This window comes from Peromyscus leucopus, chromosome 13 (genome assembly GCF_004664715.2).
Source record: "Peromyscus leucopus breed LL Stock chromosome 13, UCI_PerLeu_2.1, whole genome shotgun sequence".
In the NCBI taxonomy this organism is placed as follows: Eukaryota; Metazoa; Chordata; class Mammalia; order Rodentia; family Cricetidae; genus Peromyscus; species Peromyscus leucopus.
The window spans coordinates 8,762,009-8,781,253 of NC_051074.1; the positions used below are offsets into that span (position 1 = coordinate 8,762,009).

General features: G+C 50.9%; 1 protein-coding gene across 1 annotated transcript in view; it reads right to left on the reverse strand.

Annotated features, from left to right (window-relative positions):
• Hdac4 (histone deacetylase 4) overlaps positions 1-19,245 on the reverse strand; it is a 275,958-nt gene that overhangs the window by 50,595 nt on the left and 206,118 nt on the right. Inside the window, exons 10-15 of the mRNA XM_037210476.1 lie at positions 16,179-16,295; positions 15,885-16,083; positions 13,507-13,730; positions 7,600-7,854; positions 4,797-4,983; positions 2,982-3,115 (exon numbers count right to left, since the gene is read on the reverse strand). Of these exons, the coding sequence (XP_037066371.1) occupies positions 2,982-3,115; positions 4,797-4,983; positions 7,600-7,854; positions 13,507-13,730; positions 15,885-16,083; positions 16,179-16,295 (1,116 nt within the window). The remainder of the gene's footprint in view (positions 1-2,981; positions 3,116-4,796; positions 4,984-7,599; positions 7,855-13,506; positions 13,731-15,884; positions 16,084-16,178; positions 16,296-19,245) is intronic.

The window sequence follows — 19,245 nt, forward strand, 5'->3', positions numbered from 1 at the left end:
TTCTCAAGGGGACCCAGGCCACTGCTTCTCCTCAACACCAGCTCTCCATGTCCCTCCCTTGTGCATGGCTGACACACTGGAGTCTGTGCTTACACTGGGAGGTGACTAGGAGTCCTGTGCTCCTCTGCAGTTTATAAGCTCATCAAACCAACTCTTGAGCTACTGCCAGATCTCTAGAAACTAGCAGATGAGTGCCTGCTCTTTAGCTGAGGTAACCACTTAACTAGCTGGCCAGTGGGTTATGAAACAGACAAATATTTTATAGGGAAAGGGTTCCTTGGGGGTTAGGCGAAGAAAAGTCCTCATCACTCAAGAAGCTGCTGACAGGGATCTGATCTCCCCTTCCTGACCATTTATCTGGTCTGGTAGGTACTGGCCTACATGGTAAAGAAGAAGCTAAACCAACATGGTGTGTGGCTCTGGTTCTGTAGGCTGGCAGAGGGGCTGGGGCCTACAGAGAAGAAAGATCTCTCTAGTTCAGACCATTCATGGGGTGAGTCCACCCACCAGCCCTCACTGGTACCCAGAGTGAGGTACAGCCCAGGCTCCAGTTTCAGTGTCAGCGGTTGGGAACCTATGGGACGTCAGAGCATCACCTACTTGACTTCTGTGTTGGACATCAACTCTAATGACAAGGGCCTAGGACTCAGGCTACAAGTCAGACAAAGGGAACCTGGTGTGGACGTGTGCCTGCTCTCTTGGGCTGAATTAAGGAACAGCTCCTCTGTACCACAAGGGGCTGCCATGATGAGCTTCCCATGCTTGGGATGAAGGTACTTACATCTGGGGAGCTGGTCAGTGTGTTTACTGTTGTCAATGGCTCTAAGGCCCATCTTGTCCCAGCTTACCTCTCCAGGCTCCTGCCAACTCTGCTCTGACCTCATAGCCTGACATCTAAGAACCCTCTGCCAGCCCTCACCTCCCCCTGCCACTGGCCCAGATGTGGCAAATGTTTCTCACACCTCCATGGAGGCACAACAGAAGGTGAGGTGAGGTGGGTGGCTGTCCTGCATTCTCAGATGTTTGGACTCTCATCCCTGCCTGGCTCTGCTTGCTTTTTTGGCTGAGAATGCCTCCCAGTCCCTGCCTGAATATACTGTCCTGGGAGGGACAAGACATTAGTAAATGCTGGCAGCTGAAGGGTGCCTCAGGGCAGCATCTGGATGGGCAGGATGGCAGGACGCAAGGCCAGCTGGAACAAGAGAGGAAAGAGGATTGGTCTCAGGGCTTGTGTACACAGGCCAATGCTGCCCCCCAGTGGCATAGCATTCTGGATAGATTCCCAAAGCAGGTGTCTGTGGCCTCACCTCACCCCTCACTGTTCACTTCCCACCCAGAGGCCATCAGAAGCAGGTGTGGGCCTGATAAGTGAGGTACAATTTGAACGGTAAGGGATACTGGGGCCATGTGAACCCTGGGATGACCTAAACTCTGAATATTCCAGTGCATAGGGGAGGGCAGGTGGGCTCAGAGAGAGAAAACAGAAATAACTGCTGCTCTACAAGGCACTTGCTAGTGCCTTTGAAATTCCTTGTGCCCTATCCTATGCTGATGTGCAGGATAACTTGAGGGAAAGTCATGGAGGGGTTTTCTAGTTGAAAGAGGTCATAGCAGGCTCCCCTGGCAGGTACTGAAGGTAATCCTCTGGTGATGCCAGCCCTACTGCACAGATGGGGAAAGAAGGCCCACCTGAGACTACCAGCTCCCAGGAACCAGCCTGCCCTACACAAATCCATCCTTCTTCCTCAGAGCTCAGGACTCCTGAGTGCACAGGATCTGGGACCGCATACCTGCTGGATCATGTGTGGGGAACCAGGAAAGGCTCAACATGGTCTTGATTGACCAGAGCCCTATTATGTGACCAGCTCTGTTGTGGCCAAATGTGGGGTGAACCCTGGACCCCACTGGCAGGCAGGCCAGACTCCTGGGAGCAAGCACGGTAGCTGAGCAAGCTGAGGAACAGCACTGACACAGACATCCCTTCTAGAGCCTTCCCACACAGCTCCCTGGGCGGGCAGAGGGCCTGGCAAAAAGGAACCAGAGGCAAAGCTAACCAGACTTGGGGCTGAGGGGGAGAAGGTGCTTTCCATGCTGGCCACTGCCTCATGGAACCCAACATCTGAGGAAGGAAAGGCCCAAGGCTCTCCACACATCCTCAGAGAAGCTTTCCGATGTTACATCAGAAGAACACATCTTAATAAAGTTGCCAGGACTGATGGGACATGTAGGCTGATCTTCCTCTGGGTCTTGGATCCTTCCCTCACCGCATACGTATGGATGCACACACTGGTCAGCCACAGAGCATGCTGGGAAGTAACTAGGAAGAAGGCAGGGACAGCCATGGGGAGGCAGCCTGGCACTGTTCTGTAGAAGCAACAGAATCTTAGGGAAGCAGTTTGGACTCTGCCATGGAAGCTCCCAAAGGCTTGTGGAAAGGAAGCTACATGCCCAATATGGCAGTGCTGGCACTGTGGGTCCTGTAAGAGGCAGGTCTGGCAGAAGGTGACTGGGAAACGGGGACTTCACCCTTGGGAGATATTATGGCTCAGGCCTATATGACTCAATTAGTTCTCAAATGAACAGGCTGTCACAGGGAAAGGCCAGCCCACACAGCAGTCTCTTTTCTGTGTCTCTCTCAAGCTGTGGCTTAGTCAGGGGAGTCTCACCAGATGCTGATACCTTGGTTTGGACCCTCCAGCTACCAGAACTGTGAGGTGGTAAAGAGACCTCTTTGCTCTATTAAAGTACAAGCCTCAGGTATTCTATCACAACAACAGAAAAGGTGCCAAGATGGGCTTCTCAGAAGCCCATAGACAGTATGGATGGGGATGAGGAAACACAGGCAATGTTTCCTGGATTCTCTCCATCACTGTAACATGAAAACAGATTGGCAGACACTGTGAATAGAGCAGGCCGGAGGCCATGTCCAGGAACAAGCAAGGCAGTAGGTATTCCTCTATCACCAGAGATAGGTCCCATACCTCACACTTGCCACGGAGGCCAGTCTCCTGCAGGCGGGACCAGATGCTCTGGATCCTCCCAGCATGCTCCGGGTGGCTGTTGGTGTTCCCACAGGTACACTGATGCTTCAACATCAACGTGTCATATACAAGGCCTGCAGTGGAACAGAGCTGAAGTCAGAGCAGTGCCCAGGGCTGAGCCAGTCAATGCCAGAAGGTGGTGCTGGGACAGCAGAAGAATTCCCAGGAGGGAACAGAGCAGAGTTGGTTCTTGGTTCAAGTCCACCCTATCCCCTTTCCAAGCTGGTACTTGAGGATCTAGATAAAAGCAGAGTGAGAGACCTAGCACTGGCCAATACTCCAGCTCAGAAAGACTGTGGCTGCACCATGGGGCCAAGTTATGGATTAAAAGGTGACAAGGGACCTGGGTGGCCTCTGGGCTACACTGAATGCTGGGAATGACAAGTGTGGCCCTTCAAGGCCTGTCTGTCTGGTCTGTTGGGTAGGCACTGTCCAAGGTTACCACATGGTCCAGGCCAGCATGAGCTTTGTGGCTTGCCAACAGGTAACTTCTAGAGCAGCAGCTGGACATAGGGTAAGAGGTGGCATGTATGGGTTCACTCAAGATGGACCCAAGATGACAGAGGGAGCTGGACCTCATATGTGAGATACACAAACAAGCCTATCTGAAATGAGCAAGTACATGAACACAGCTTAGAAACTGCTGACCACAGAAGTGTGTCAGCTGTGACTGGCTTCACAGAGTGGCACACACAGGAAGATCTCCTCTGAATAGCCACAGAGGGCACTGAACACTGCTCACATGCAAGCTGCCACCAAGGTTTCAGGACAGTTTCCCTATCTGAGCTGCAGTCCTTTGAGGACACGTTCATTTCAGCCAATGGTCAAGTGCTCATGGACAGAACACTTGTTGGGTTTTATGAGGTGCAGTTTTAATTTTTTTTTGAAGTAATGTTAATTTCTAGATATTACTACTGAAACTTTTCCCTAAACAGGAAGTTTCCTTCTAAGAAAAACTTGGCTGTATTGCAGTGTTCTGCAAGACATTTTATAAGACCTGTGAAGGATAAAGCCATTCCGTTTTCACATAGCTTTTCCTCATTAGAAAGAAATGTTAAATCAAAACACTCTGAAGAACCAACCTAGCTGCCCTGCTTGCACCACAGGGAGCTATTGGAAGAGTGGTGTGACCATCTTGTGGGGATAGCTTTCTGTCCCTGCCTCTATGCAGCTGTGGTCCATACTTCCGCTGAGCTCGCTCCAGACCTCTGGACCTTTTAGGCACAAGCTGAGGTGCCACTGAGACACGATTTCCAGTCCACAGGGCAGGTGCAATGCCAGAGAGGTCCAGAGTTCGTTCCAGGTCTGCTGTGCTCTGCTCCAGCAGAGCTCTCCACTAACCACGGTACAGGGCACTGTGCTGGAGCCTCATGGCAGTCTCTGTCCTAGGCTTGGTTAGGGGAACACTTGCAGAAGATCAAGGCTGCTATTGCTGACTAAGAATGGGAAGCTGAGATGCACTATGCTGGCAACAGGTGGGACTGCTTTCTGCAGGAAAAAAAGAAGGCACTTTTCTGAGCTTGTGGCCAGCTCCAAGAATAACAGCATCATGGTGTGCTCCCATGACTGAGTGTGGTTATCAGACCTGGCATGGTGCTGGCTGCTTGTCTCTGGACAGCGTGGCCTGGGTTCTTCCCAGATTCAGCTGTAGGCTGCTCCCCTAGCCTCTCATTAATGGCTTGCTCTACAGCCTCAGACTACCCCTGACCCCTTGCCTCCCACTGTCCCCCCACCCAGCAGGAGGCTACAAGTTACCTGTGGTGAACCTTGGTTTGGTGGGGGGCTCCTGGACTGACATGGGGAAGGTGGCAGATGCTGGGGAGGACTGTGCCCGAGACAGAGGCCTGTGGCTGCCAAATGACACAGGGATGCCAGCAGCCTCCATAGACGCCTGGTAGTTCCTTAGCTGGTGGATCCTCTGCTGCTCCAGCAGGAGAGCTTGCTGCAGGGCAGGAGAGAGGGCCATCAGTGGCAGAACATTCTCCACCGGTCTGTGACACTTACTATAGTCACCCCTAGCCACCGACAGGCCTCTCCACTGTGGGACTACTATCCATGGATTTATGCCTCCTAAAGGTGGGCCATGATCTGAGTGGGATCACTGACAAGAAGGCATTTGGCACACTGGCCCTGCTTAAGAGGATGAGGGGACTTGCCATCTCAAAGGCCTATAGGGAGGTGTGGTCCAGGTGGGGCTTGGGATACATTCTCTAAAGAGATAATGAGCAGTGGTGGAGGGGCTGGTATTGGACAGGGGTCAGATCCTTGGCTGAGAGAATCACTCTGGCCATAGTGAAAATGGGACTGTGAATACACACTGCCAGCCCTCCATAGGTTCTTCTGGTAGTGAAAGAGTGATTAATCTGTGAGTCAAACTCAGCAAGAGAGCAAAGGCAGACACTGAAGGGCCAGCCTGATACCATCTTATGTGGTTCCGCCTTGGCCTCCAACCACTCCAGCAGTTCAAGCTAGGAAGGCCAGAACTGTGAGGGCCATAAAGTGATATGCTACTAAGGGCTCAGGTGCCCAGGGGAGAGGCCTGGGCTGGCAAGGGTACACTGTGGGGGAGGAAGACTCTGGCTGGGTATCTGGAGTATGGGATCACCACTCAGGGGATTAGCTGCCCTGAGGGATGTGGACCCCGATGGTGGAGTGAGGCAAAGATGACGTTCCCAAGGTTGACCTGCCCAGAGGCTGCTCATTCTGTAGTGAACAGAGGAAGCCACTTCCTAGGGCCCCAGATAGATGAAAAAGGAAACCACATCATCCCATGCCACTGCTGCATGTTAAAAAGGAAGTCCAACTCACCTCGCCCCGCCCCAAACCTCGCCCCAAGTCCTATTTGATGGACAGATCTTATGGCTTTGGAGAATACACCCTCCTGAGAAGCAGGGTCCAGCCCTGAGCTGTGAGCAGAGGAGAGGACTTTGCCTGATGCGGTAGTCTTCAGCAGACAGGAGGGCCGCAGGAGGAGGAGGGTCAGAACCACCCACACAGAAGCCCAAGGCCCAGAGCCTCCCCAGCTTGCATCAGACCATTAAGCAGCTGACTCTTCTGAGCTGATGTCTCTGTGCACTTCCACAAACTCCTCTGTGCCCAAGGTCCCCATGAGGGAGCTTCACTGGTTCTCCAGAGAACACAGGAAGCAAGGACTCCTAAGGACTGTCTCATGCTTGGATCATCTGGTGTCTACAAGACACCAGTCCCCAAAGCAGCACTGAAATACTCTGACTTATATCTGTGTGGTTAACAGAGCACTGTATTTCAATGAGGGCAAGCAGGTATTGGCTTCCTTTGAGGGTCTACTCCAGACACGACAAACATGTCCCCATGTCCCTTTAACCACATGTCCGTTAACCTGTTAACAGTCCTGGCCACTAATTTTCCTGAGTGCCTGGATCTTAAGTCCCATGGCATTCACCACCCTTTTAATTCTACTAGACTTTAAAGAGTGGTGGTATGTGATGGAAGCTAAGTATTCCTGGAATCAAACAGGCCACCTTTGCTCGAGACCCAGGAAAGCCTCACAGAGCTGGGCTCTGGGGACAGACTACGGGACCTATTCCCAGTGTAGATACTCGGGAGAATCCAAGCCACTCTTAGGCCGCGTGTGCTGCCTAACTGTTCCAGGGACCCTAGGAGAACGGAAGTCAGCAGGTGTCTGCTGGAGGAGCCTTGCTGTTCTGGCATACTGAATGCTATGGAGAAGCAGTGGTGGTAGGCACATCTGGAGTATGACAGGACTGAGGAGGGGCTTGGAGAATCCTGGAGTCTAGCAAGCAGCGGTGTATGCCCTAGAATAGTACCCAGGAATCAAGTACAGCTTCTTGGGAATACTTTCTGAGGAAAAAGTAGCCTCCCTGGGGGTTTTCTGGCTTCTAATCCAGGGCTTCCCATGCCCTGTCCAAATGTCCCTAGTCTTTCTAGACAAGTGCCCGTTTACCTTTCACTCCCAATCAACAGCCACTCACTGAGCGCCGTGTCTCTGGCAGTCTGCTACTGTGTACTGCACCCCAGACCTCACTGTCCTCTCTGGATCTGAACGATGGTCACCCAAACAGCAGTACGAAAGTTCCAGGCTGAGCAGACCCTGACTCTTTTCTTCGTTTGTTTTTGAGACATGGTCTCACCCTGTAGCCCTGGCTGGCCTGGAACTCATTATGTAGACCAGGCTAGCCTTACACTCACAGAGATCTGTCTGACTGCCTCTCCAGTCCTCGTATTACAGGTATATACCACCACACCCAGCTCCTTTTTGATGAACACTTCCAGCCCCCTTGTTCCAGCTCTCGCAGTCAGGCTGAATCTCACAAGTGCTTTCTTTGTTGTTACTATCTACAGCCTCACACACCTGAGTTTTGTGTGGACCATGTGCTCAAGAAGGCACATGAATACCTACAGAGGGCGGGTGTCCAACCTGCATGTACATGAGAGTGTACAACAAACACCCCACTGTCCGTGAAGGCAGGAAGATGGCCAAGGCCAGAACAGTGAGTGTCTGTGATTCAGAGGGCAAATGGAAAAGCTGAGTCAGCTGTCTGCTCTCCTAATTCCACACCTGTCTGAAGAGCAGCTCTTGCTCAGTGGCTGGGCGCTGGCTGGGTTCCGCCTCTCGAGTGGGCTCTACCTCTTCCTCCTCACTCTCAATGGGCTCCTGCTTCACCTGGACACCAGCTAGGGAGGGCTCCTTCTGCCCAGGGAGCCGGTCTAGGTAGGGCTCATCCAGCAAGGCCTGGTGTTCACGGAGCTCCTCCTCCGTCTCCTCAGGGTGGCTCTCAGGCTGCCGGGGTGGCTCGTTGGGTTTGGAGATCATCTGCTATGCAGAGGAGACAAAAGAAGTTAGGACAGTCACCGGAGTAGAAGAGGCTCCTCCACACTCCACTTGTGTGACCCAGGGCCAGCAAGTACCATTTACCCACACAACGTGGACCCTGGCATCATCTGAGATGCATGGGGAGTGATGCTTGGGGTTAAGGCAGACAGGCACTAGGTGTTTGGTGTCTGTGCAGGGAGTCTGTGCCAGGACATCGAAACGAAGTCAGGCTGTAGGCTGCAGCTCATCGTGCAAGGAAGAGTAAAGGTGAGCAGGAGAGAGGCCAGTGCTAGTCACACAGCCACAGCTGCTGAGAGCTGCCCAGCAGGACATCCACGGCTGCAGGAGAAGGGCAACAGAGGCAGACATCCAGTTCCCTGTGCTGAGAAGCTAGTACAGGACTGGAAGGGCCCGGCAGGAAGTTGTCAGAAGCTGCCTCGCTGAAATCTTAGGGAAGCCCTACACTGAAAGGACCTGCAGGATGTACCATCAGTCCGTGGGGAAGAGTGTCAGAGATGTGTCATGCTCCCCAGCTAACGTTTACAAAGGTACCACAGCCATGGAGGCAAGATTTCTCCAATTTCGTTCTGAAAGCCTAGCCTGCTAGAGATCTTATTCTTAAAACCCCAAGGCACACAGGCAGAGAAGAGAGGTGGAAGGAACAGACAGAGAGCCACTGGCCTCAGGGCACTGCTCCTTACAGGATGGACGAGCTCTGTGGGATATAGCATGGTGACAGTGGCACCTGTCCTGTACCTAAAGCAGTCTGAGTATGCACATGCATACAGTGGGGTGGCTGGGTGAAATCCTAGACACTTTAGCTAGCACTGCTGAGATCATGTCATATTGTATACATGCAGATCAGCACACTGTGAACAGCCTCAATAAGGCCGGGTGAAGCCCATGTCAACTTAGTGAGCTGATGGGAAAGACTTGCAGGCAGACTTCCCAGTCTGTGAGGTGCTGATGCCCCCGTACTCCTGTGTACCTCAACTCCTACCTCTGGCACTGGGAGGGGGAAGGCCAGGTGACACCATTCTGTCAAGCCGCATGTCTTTCCTGCACCCTGTTCTCCCCAGCACCAATGCATTCTAACTGGGAATGTGAGCTGAACTGGGTATGTGATGTCAGGTTTGTGAAGACTGCGCCCTTCAGGTCAGGATGGATGGAAGGGACAGAGTATCTTGAGATAACACAGAGGAAAGCCCCTGGAGAAGGTGGCTTCGGATAGGGAGTCACAACAGACAGACAGACAGGCAGGCCCGAGAGGAAAGAAGCAGGGAAGCTGGGTGGGTGGGGCTGGGAACAACTAGGGCCTCTAGACCAGGCTACCACTGCACAGGATGACGAAGGGTGGTAATGGGGCTGTGAATGCAGAGACAGACCATGGGGACCAGCACATGGGCGAGGGCTCAAAGGACTTCTCTTTGGCCCAGTGAAAGGGGACACAGCCAGCCAGCCTTTCCTCCAATACGTTTATGTGAACATCTGATTCCAGTGACACTCCTCCCCCCAACAATGGGTCTCTGTCCTATGTCCCCACAGTTGACCCCTAACAACTTTTGTGCCCCTGTCTGGCTTGAACATGTCCTGTGTTCTGTTCGGTGTCACGGCTCTTCAGTGTCCCGGTACCATCTAGGGTTTCTCAGAGTTCCAGTTCCAGTGTTCCACTGGACAACATCCAACTTTCCTAGAGGCTGGAGTCCGCTGAGTTAATCCGGGCAACACTCAAAGTGACACATAAGGGAAAGGATGTCCCTTTAGAACCTTGGACAGGGGCTCCTGTTGGCTGGCTTTTCACCTCACTAGCTGTGGCTGAGGACGGTGCCTCTAGAAAAAGGTGGGTAAGTGTTAACATCAGTCCATGCTTGCGGGGTTCTTCCACTCTATGCCTGATGTGGGAAGGCCTTGGGCTTCTTGCTTTTGGTTTCTTGTCCTCTCCTATGTCAAATGGCCACACTGCCAGGAGAGGCTTCCCTGCTTCCTCTCCACGTTGGGCACAGGTTGCTCACAAGGTGGGAGCTCCCTAGTGTCACACAGGCAGGTCTGTAGCCTTGGCAGGGGCCAGGCAGGCAGGAACTCTAGAGCAGGGAGCAAGGAGGCTCTCAAGGGGCCACAGCTTGGCTAGGCTTCCCTCCAGAGGGTGCCTAGGAGGGATGTTGCCATGGCAACAGGGGCCACTCAGAGCCCTGTCAATGATGCAGAACAGGCCCATGGCCTGCAGTGGGTGGGCCGCTCTAACTCAGCACTGACGCAGATGCTGGTGCAACTAGTCTTCGTTAGCCACAGTAACAAACAGAGACAATCTCTCTCTCTCTCTCTCTCTCTCTCTCTCTCTCTCTCTCTCTCTCTCTCTCTCTCTCTGAAATTGAGCTCTGCTTCTTTGTGGCCAAAGAGGCTGGATCTTAACGCAGAGCTGGCTTTGGGAAGCAAACCTGGCCTCGGGCAATATGATAAGAGAAGCCAGCAGGGAGGCAAGCAGAAGCTCACCAACATGTCAGTTCCTGTTGTCCAGAGGCCTCTTGGACATCAATGCCCTGTTTATCAAGGGATGAGAGCACACACAGACTAGCATATCCAGAACAGCAGGATTAAAATACCAGACCAGAGCTCAGAGTTAGAACCCCACTGGAAAGCACAAGGCATTTAAAAACTATTGGGTACTCTCATAAATAGGCCACCCACAGGAGTCAAGTTCTCATATTCAAAAGAGAGTAAGACTCACTGAGGCCAACACTCTGCCTCCACAAAGATCAAGTGATCTTGTAGACCCAGCAGCGCTGTAAGAACTGCTTCCAACAATGGGGAAGAGACACCTCATTACCCCTTTTCCATGGAAAGAGGAAGGCATATTTATGAGCACAACTTCCCACTTTTTGAAATAAGGCTGTGGTGAGGTGGGTCTGGAGGCAGCAGCTTCCCTGCCAGGCTGAGCACTGCACTCATCCCCTAGACAGCCTTCTTCCCCTGGAAGGCTTCTTCCCTTAGCATGCCTTTATGAAGCACATTAATGTGGGCACAGCACTCATGTCAGGAGCAGATACCGTCAGGTACACTGGCTGCCACTCCAATCCCAAGGAGTCAAGAGGGAAGCTAGCTCAGCAGCCCTGTTTTGTCCCTTGGAAAATGGGAATGGGCACAAAAGCCTGCTGAAAACAAAATACTAGAATGAGTAACTGCTCCTGTCACATCTTTGGAGCATTGGTACTTTATGATGGTGGCTGGATGCACAGTGGGCAGTGAGCCCAGCTGTGGTCTCCACTGTGTCAAGAAGGGAGTAGATGGCCCCAGGGAGCAAGCTTCTCACAGAGCAGGGCAGGAATGCTGGTACCAGATAGTACAGAGAACACCACTGTCTTCCTGGGTGTCCCAGGAAAACATTGTACAAACATTTCAATCAACTGTCATTTGCTATCACAAATCAATCACGTAACAAACCCCAGTGAGATATATGTCACATGTGAATGGGTGTTTCCTGTCTTCAAACCTCCTACCACACCACTCAGGTAGTGACATAATGAAATTAATAAGCCTAGGCTGGCATTAGAGAGATGGATATGAAAGTGCTTTTGACACTTGGGAGTATAGACACTTGGCAGGAGCCTGTCTCACCCCAGCAAATGCCTTTCCTGTGTCAATGACGGGATGTCTGGAGTCCCCAAATTCTAACATACTCAGAGTGCTGGGCATAAGGGCTGTGCGCTAAGGGACTTGGGGCTGGGGAACTGATATTGTGCCTGAAAAGCAGGAGGAGCCTGGCTGAGCCTATGCTGGGCATGTGGTCTGCAGGTGCTTCCTTGGGAAACCAGCTCAATCCTGGACCTCTCAGCTTGCAGCAGAGATCAAGGTGGGATGGTGTAGACAGGAGCCATCCCTCTATCTGGGAATATGTGAAGTCAGGCCTCTGATTCACTGGGGGGCTCTCTAGACCCCTTCAGATCGGAGATCCCTCTGCACAGGCACTCATCTTCTGGTACAGTCTCTCATCCCTGATCCTTTCTCACCTTCCACTGGGAACCCACAGAAGGCTTGGACCCGAGGACAGGCAGAGGACCAGTGATAGAGTACCTTCATCTCAGTCCTTTCACATTTTGTTTCCTGTGGTCAAATCAACATCTAAAAATATTAAATAGAAAATTCTAGAAACAAACAATGTCTAAGTGTTAAGCTGCACACCATTCTGTTTTGTATCATGAAACCTTGCACTAACCTACTCCATCCCATGAGGATGGGCCCCCATCCTACTGCATACGTGCTGTATGTACCACACTCAGCTGGTTAGTAGCCACCTGGATTCTCAGTTTGGCTGTTATTCACAGGACTCTGTACTGCCCAGTTTCAGGCACCTTCTTAGTATTCTGCAATGTATCCCACCCCAGATAGTGAGAATAAATGTAACTCATAAGCCTAAAATCCATACTTTTAAACTGAACAGCTCAGTAGTTTACAGACCTCTATGACCATCACTAAAACCTAACTTGGGAACATTTTCATTATCCCTAAACATATATGCATGCTATACCCACTGACAGCTGTTCCTATTTCCCTACAAGCTAAGTTAATTCATGGCTCTAAGGCAGGAGTTCTCATCCTGTGGGTCAGGACCCCTTTGTGAGTTGAATGACCCTTTCATATCAGGGGTTGCATATCAGATATTTGCATTACGATTCATAACAGTAGCAAAATTACAGTTAGGGAGTAGCAATGAAATGATTTTATAGTTTGGGGGTCACCACAATATGGGAAACTGTATTAAAGGGTTACATTAGGAAGGCAGAACTGCTGGTCTAAGGCTTGGCCTATCTGGTCACATAGCAGGGTCTGGGTTACTTTCCTGACTGCCACGTTTTCGGGTCTATACATGCTGCAGGACCCCATGACAAGAGAGGTGTCACCACAGGACAATACCTGGGGATGCTCTGGCCACCATTTGGCTGCTATGAGCAGTAGAGATAAGGTGTGTGGGAAGGTGTTTGCAAGACATTTCCATTTCTCTTGGAGGACAGCTGCTGGGCTGTTTGCAACGCACTCCCTCATCTGAGTTGATACTGAAGCTCCCGCCTGACACATTTGATGGGAACATACTAAGCCCCTCCACTTCTCCACAGGCCAGCACCACAGCACTAACTTTTCCCATGGCCTCCGCCTGTAGATGGAACTGAGAGGCTCTGGACAATCCGTGAGCGCACAGACCTCTACAGGCTGCCTGCTCCCAAGCTGCCTCTGATGGTGTAACTCCCACACTTAAGCGACTGCAGGTGCCAGGTGACTTGAAAAACACGCTTCAGGGACTCGATACCACCGTAAAGTTGTGGGCCTGGGGTCAGGGTTTGCTTAAACATCTGCTTGGCAAATGACTTTAGAAAATCCCTAAAAAGAACTGCCTGTGTGGACTGCCCACACAATGCAGTAGGGCTTCTTGCAAGGCTGTGGCTCACTGTACCTACACATGCAGATGGGCCGTGAGGAAGGCTGCGACTTCTGCACAGCAGCTCCACACAACAGCACACCTGCCTAGGCTCTGGACCACACAGCACAGCAGGGGCTTCGTGTCCTCCCTTCCCCGTTCTGGCCACTCAGGGTGAGCAGAGGAGCATCCGGCATCCGGCCGGCTCCAGGGAGCGGCCCCGGAGGGCAGCTGGGCAGACCCACCTTGCTGAGGTGCAGCTGCTGCTGCTGGAACTGCTGCTTGTGCTTCTCCAGAAACTGCTGGTGCTGCTGCTGGATCACCAGGTGCTGCAGGGCCTGTGCGTTCTGTGGCAGGGGCGCTGACTGCGTGCGCCCCAGGGGGCGGTGCTGCCGCAGCTTGTGAATGGATGGGGACACCCTGTCCGCACCAACCAGGGACTGTGTGTGGAGGGGCAACGCCCCCAGGCCTGAAAGATACCAGTCTGAAGATAATATGGAGGAAAAAAAAACAGCAGAGGGGAAGAGGAAGAAGAGAGGGGAGAGACGCTGTTGAGTAACCAGTGGAGAAAATGACATGCCTGCCAGCCCCGGCGCCGTCTACGAAACATGACTGTCTCAAACAGGCCCAACCCCGGCTAGAGGATGTTCGCCTGGGCTTCAAGGGGGCAGAGTGTAATTTGAAAGCAAGGCCACCTGAAGATCCCACTGATGCAGTCTTCAGGATCTCTGTCTAAGGAGCACTTCAGAAGATGTGGCAAAGCCTAGAACAGCCTGCCACCTCTCACAGGTATTCCTGAGGATGGCTGTACTAGCTCCCCCACATACCCAGTTATCAGAGAGAAGAACGGTTTGCAGCTGACCTGCCAAAACCCAGAGACAACCTGAGAGCGAGACCCTGTCACCATCAGACACCCAGGTACTGTCAAGACCTTGAGCTTCAATGGATTCCACCACAGGACTTCACTTTGTAGCAAACGCAGAGGCACTGGGAGAGGAAGGGAGGGTGGAACGGGGAAGGCCGTGAGAGCGGGACTGCATAGAGAGCAGGCAAGTACACTGACAAGTACGGCAGCATGCAGACGGTGCAGAGCAGCTGAAGGACAGGGGACAGACATGCGTCAAAACAGTGAAGGATGTAGAGAAGAATGTTTGCTTCCACACACTTCCTCTGGTTAGTGTGCCTGGGAGGAGGACCATGATGCAAGGCTGTGCTGAGAGCGGATACCTTTGCCAGTGGGTACTGTGCTTCGACAGTGCTCTGAGATGAGCAGCTATGGCCACCTAAGTAGTGGGATGCTGTACTACAACTTGGGATCGAATGCTCACAGGTTTCGGAACTACATGCACTGTCATTTATCACTGCTCTAGACAATGGGGAACTTGGGCCTCTAAGGACAGCTATGGCTGAGCAGAAGAAACCTTGTTCAGGAAAACAGAAGAAACCCAATGTGACACAGCATCAGGACCACATGACACAGAGAAAGGGGCACCAGGAAGAATGGGAGTAACAGCTGAGGGAAGAGTGTGGAGGCTGAAGGTGAATCACAAACACAGCCTGACATCCAAGCACTTAGAAGACTGAGGCAGGAGAATCGGGTTCAAAGCAAGATTTAGTATCAAAGGACCAAGTAAGTGAACAGACAAACCCAAAACCAAAAACACCAATCCAACCCAAAAGGAACAGCTTCAACCAGACCAACACCGACCAGGTTGCTGGGCGTCAGATGCTGCCTATGGGAACTGAGTCTTCCCACTTTGTCACTCTGTGCTAGCATCTCACACACAGACAGGAAGGGGCCTGAGCATAATGAGCCACCTATGGTCACTGGGACACTGCTCTCCAGAGTTGTGGCAAGGGTGTCCATTCTGTCTCAAAGGATACCAGCAGCCAGAAATGCTGTTCCTGGCCAGATCACTGGCTTGGGAGGGCCAAGTCCACACTGGAGATGAGAAAGCACAAGGCAGGAGCATAGTACCAAGCGCTACAGACTGACTCATACCAGCAAGTGGAGAGGCTCCAAAATACCAGGCAGAGGCTGACCCTGGGGAACACTGGAACACAACAGGCCAGTCCTAGAGCTGCTCTGGCTGTGATTCTAAGTGAAGCAATAACTGTGAGGAAGTCATCCACAGACTTAAGGATGGTACAGAGCTGGGCAAGGCCATCAATAGGTAGGGTTCTGTGTCTCACGGGAAACATTCCACATTTGTCATTTCTGAAACAGTCTTTTCATAGCATATTCACTAGGTAAACAGCACGCGTTTCCTATTGTTCTTTAACTTGTGTTTTTCTAAATGTAATCCTCCTCAAGCAAGAACAGCATCGGGTCTGCCCAGGTCAATTCTAAACTTCATGCACTTGCTTCCTTGAGCTGCAGGGAAGCCTGTCGGGACGAGAGCAGGAGGCTAAACTGAGGAGCACCGGCACTGACTTCTACTCCTTGGTCAGCTATCTAAGCAGGACCTAGTTCCTTGCCAGAGCTGAGGTAGCTATCATGTAACAGGGACAGAGTTACTACCTTTGTATGGGCTTGGACGTTCTTTCTAGCCTTCTTCTCTAAAAGCTACATGAAGCCAAGGAGGCTGACCTAACTGCCCAGAGACCTGGCTGTGGTTCTTACCTGTGACAAGGGGCGTCTGGGTGGGTGCCTGCTCCAGCAGGACCATATGCTGTAGGAGGGGGTTGTGAGCTGCTCCACCGTCCCGTTCCAGGGGTGAGGTGCTCAGGTAAGGGGTGAGGTGGGTGCCAGGGAAGAGGGAGATCCGCTGCTGGAGGGCTGGGAGAGCAAGTCTCTCAGCATCCTGCTGGCCTGCTGCACCCTGAAAGGCACAACGGGGATATTCTTTAGGCTGTGGGGACTAAGGCAGACAACCACCCCATGCCATACCGACCATGGAGGCCAACGTACACTTACAGCGGCAGGGCCGGTGGCAGGAAGCCCCAGGGTGATGTTGGGTAAGGATGGCGATGTGTACAGAGGGAGTGGGGCGACTGAGCCTTCTCGAGTCACAAGTCTATGTGCCAAGCTCGTCTGTAGACAGAAGACATCGTGACTGTCAGAGTCTGCCATAGATGTTTCAACACAAGAAGCGCATCCAGGACTGCTGGCGGGGGCGGGGGTGAGGGCATTACAATATAAAGTGTCAACCTGTAGCGACCTGGTGCAAAAACAGGCTGCACAAATGGTGGCCTCCAGGTGAGTGTAAGCATGCCACAGGTACAGAATCAGTGTTCCCATTCCTGAGTATTCCCTCTCCAAATGAGCTCTTGCTACCTTGTTCATTTTTTATTCAGTTTGCCTACTTACCATAAAACTATGGGTAGGAGATTTAGGACAATTCATTTAAAAATATTTTTGTAGTTATAATTTTTTCTAAGAATGACATCAAAAGCAGAAACCAAGAAGAAAAGTTATTAGTGAACAGGAAAAAACATGTTCTTATATAAGAGGTAGATAATGTTGACAACAGGATCTGCAATCTACAGAAAAAGCAAAAGACTAAAATAAAAAGAACCTGTCAATCAAAGACCAATTAACATGAGAGCAGAACTCAATAAAGACGATGACAAAAGAACCCATATTAAGGGAAGTGGAAAAAAAAAAAAAAAAAAGCTCAACTTTATCAGTAACCAAAAACCATATTTACCAAGTCATCTAACTGGCAGACTTCCTAAAAGCTCAGAAAAGCTGAAACACATGGCCATGGGATTATAAACGGCTGTACTTACTGCAGACTGACTTGGCAATCTGCGTTTGGAAGCCTTAAAAGGTGAATTGTTCTTGATTGTGAGGCTCCACTCTGAGGATGCAGTGGTTAAGATACAGTCCTAAGGAAATGGCTCTCAAGCGCAGGAAGACAGCCACAGGCCATTTAAGCAGTCACATGATGGCAGCAGTATGTGGCTTCAACCACACTAGTCACAGTTAAGAGACAGGGACTTGTGCATGTCAGCACACAGGTCAGGAACGGGCCTGATAACTGTGATGGCTGCTCCTTCTGTTTGTTGGTCATTATTACTGTCATCATTGTCAGTGTTAAGAGGTAGAGGGAGGCTTAGGGCTAGATTTATTGTTAGAGGTAGTGTTGGCCTTGGGTTTAGGGACAGAGCTAAGTTTAGGGTTAGGGCTGTGGATAGGGTTAGGTTACAACTTGGCATAAAGTTAGTGCAGGAGCTACAATTAGTGTTAGAACTAGGGCTTAGGATAGTTTTAGACCTAGTTGTAGAGTTTGGGCTGGAGACAGGGTTACAGTTTCATTTAGGGCTAGTGTATGAGCTAGGATTAAGTTGAGGGTAGGGCTTGGGTTAGTATTCATGTTAGGTCTATAGTTAAAGCCAGTGTTATTAGGTTTAGGGTAGGGGTAGGTTTAGTGCTAAAGTTGAATTAGGGCTATGTTTAGAGTTAATACCAGGGTTAGCGCCAGTCAGTATTTGGGTTAGGTGTAGAGCTTTAGCATAGTGTTGGGTTCAGGTTCAGGTTTTAGGTTTAGCATAGGGTTAAGGTTTTGGGCACGGTTAGGGCTAGGTTACGGTTACTGCTAGGGTTAAGTTCATGGTTAATGCTAGAGTGAACACAGAGTGTTACATCTAGGATTGTAGCCAAGGTTAGTTTTATACTATTTCTGCCTGGGGTAGGGGTGGGACAGGTCCGACTGTCTGGAGTACTCCAGTATGTACCCTATCAATCTTTGCAGGTACATGGATAGGCCCTGCTCAGAAGGACTGTGTTTTATCTCCACCATCCCTACACGCCGGACACCTCAATGCACACCCAAATGAGCAAGCAAACGAGACTACAGGATGCTGGCTCCTGGCCTGAGGCAGGTATAAGTAGACATCATGTGGTGTTTACCATGAATAGACAATCTCATTATCTCCTAGTTCTTCTAGTGTACTATGTAATTAAGGCTGGGAAACAGTCTTAGCACAGTAAAACTTCATTCCCAGGACAAAAAAAAAAGTACATAAGCTTAATTGATGAACAATGGTCACTTGTCTGCATCCCTGGCCAGACAACAATTTCTTCCTTCCTGCAAAGGGACAGGTGGCCACTTTCTTAGGGTTCATGTCAGAGACCCTGACTTCCATGATTGACAGGAGGCAGGAAGGATAGCTGCCTTATATGTGCACTTGGCCCAGAGCAAGGACTCTAGCCACCATGAGGTTTGCTAACAAAGTTCATACATACACAATGTAAGTAATCATCAAAGGGCTGTGTGTATACATGCATACTGTGCATGTGTCAAAGTAAAAGTACTTTTAGATATCACATCAGGGAAGATGTTTTAGCTGTCATGGAGAGCAGGGCTGCACTGTAATGTAATAAGCTGAGAACAAATGAGCAGAGCTAATGTTTACAAAGGTATAGTTGAACTCACAGACATCTGCCTGCCTCTGCCTCCTGAGTGCTGGGATTAAAAGTGTGTGCCACCACTGCCCGGCGGTATAGTTTCTTTTAGCACTCAGGTGGCTGCTTAGCTGATTTACTTGTAGAACTAAAGCAAATTGCTTGGTTATGTTTACTTGCTCACACAGAACATGAGTATTTGTGTGAGGAGCACACTGAAGATCCCCTCAGAGCTCCATCCACTACAGGGTGGGCTTGTTAGTTTCCTGGGAGTTCTGTGGTTCCTTTGTGAATCTGTGGTCATGAACCTGTGCACACCTTGCAGGAGTGTGAACACGTGCAGTTTATAATGAGAGGTGTGTTAGCTACCAGCACTTCTGCAGAGAGAGGTCTTAGGAACACAGCTGAGGTTACCCAAGGACCCCACCATGCATAGCTCATGCATGAGAAGCCCTCAGCCACAGCTCATTCAATTCTACTATCTGAAATTCAAAAGGGATGTTCACATGTGATCCAGTACTGAAATGTGAGCTCTGCCTATGACAATGACAGTCGGATGAGAAACAGTGGCAACCTTACTGTTCTTGGGGATGCTCTGTATGCTCTACTGATTTGTGGCAGCTCAGTTTATATA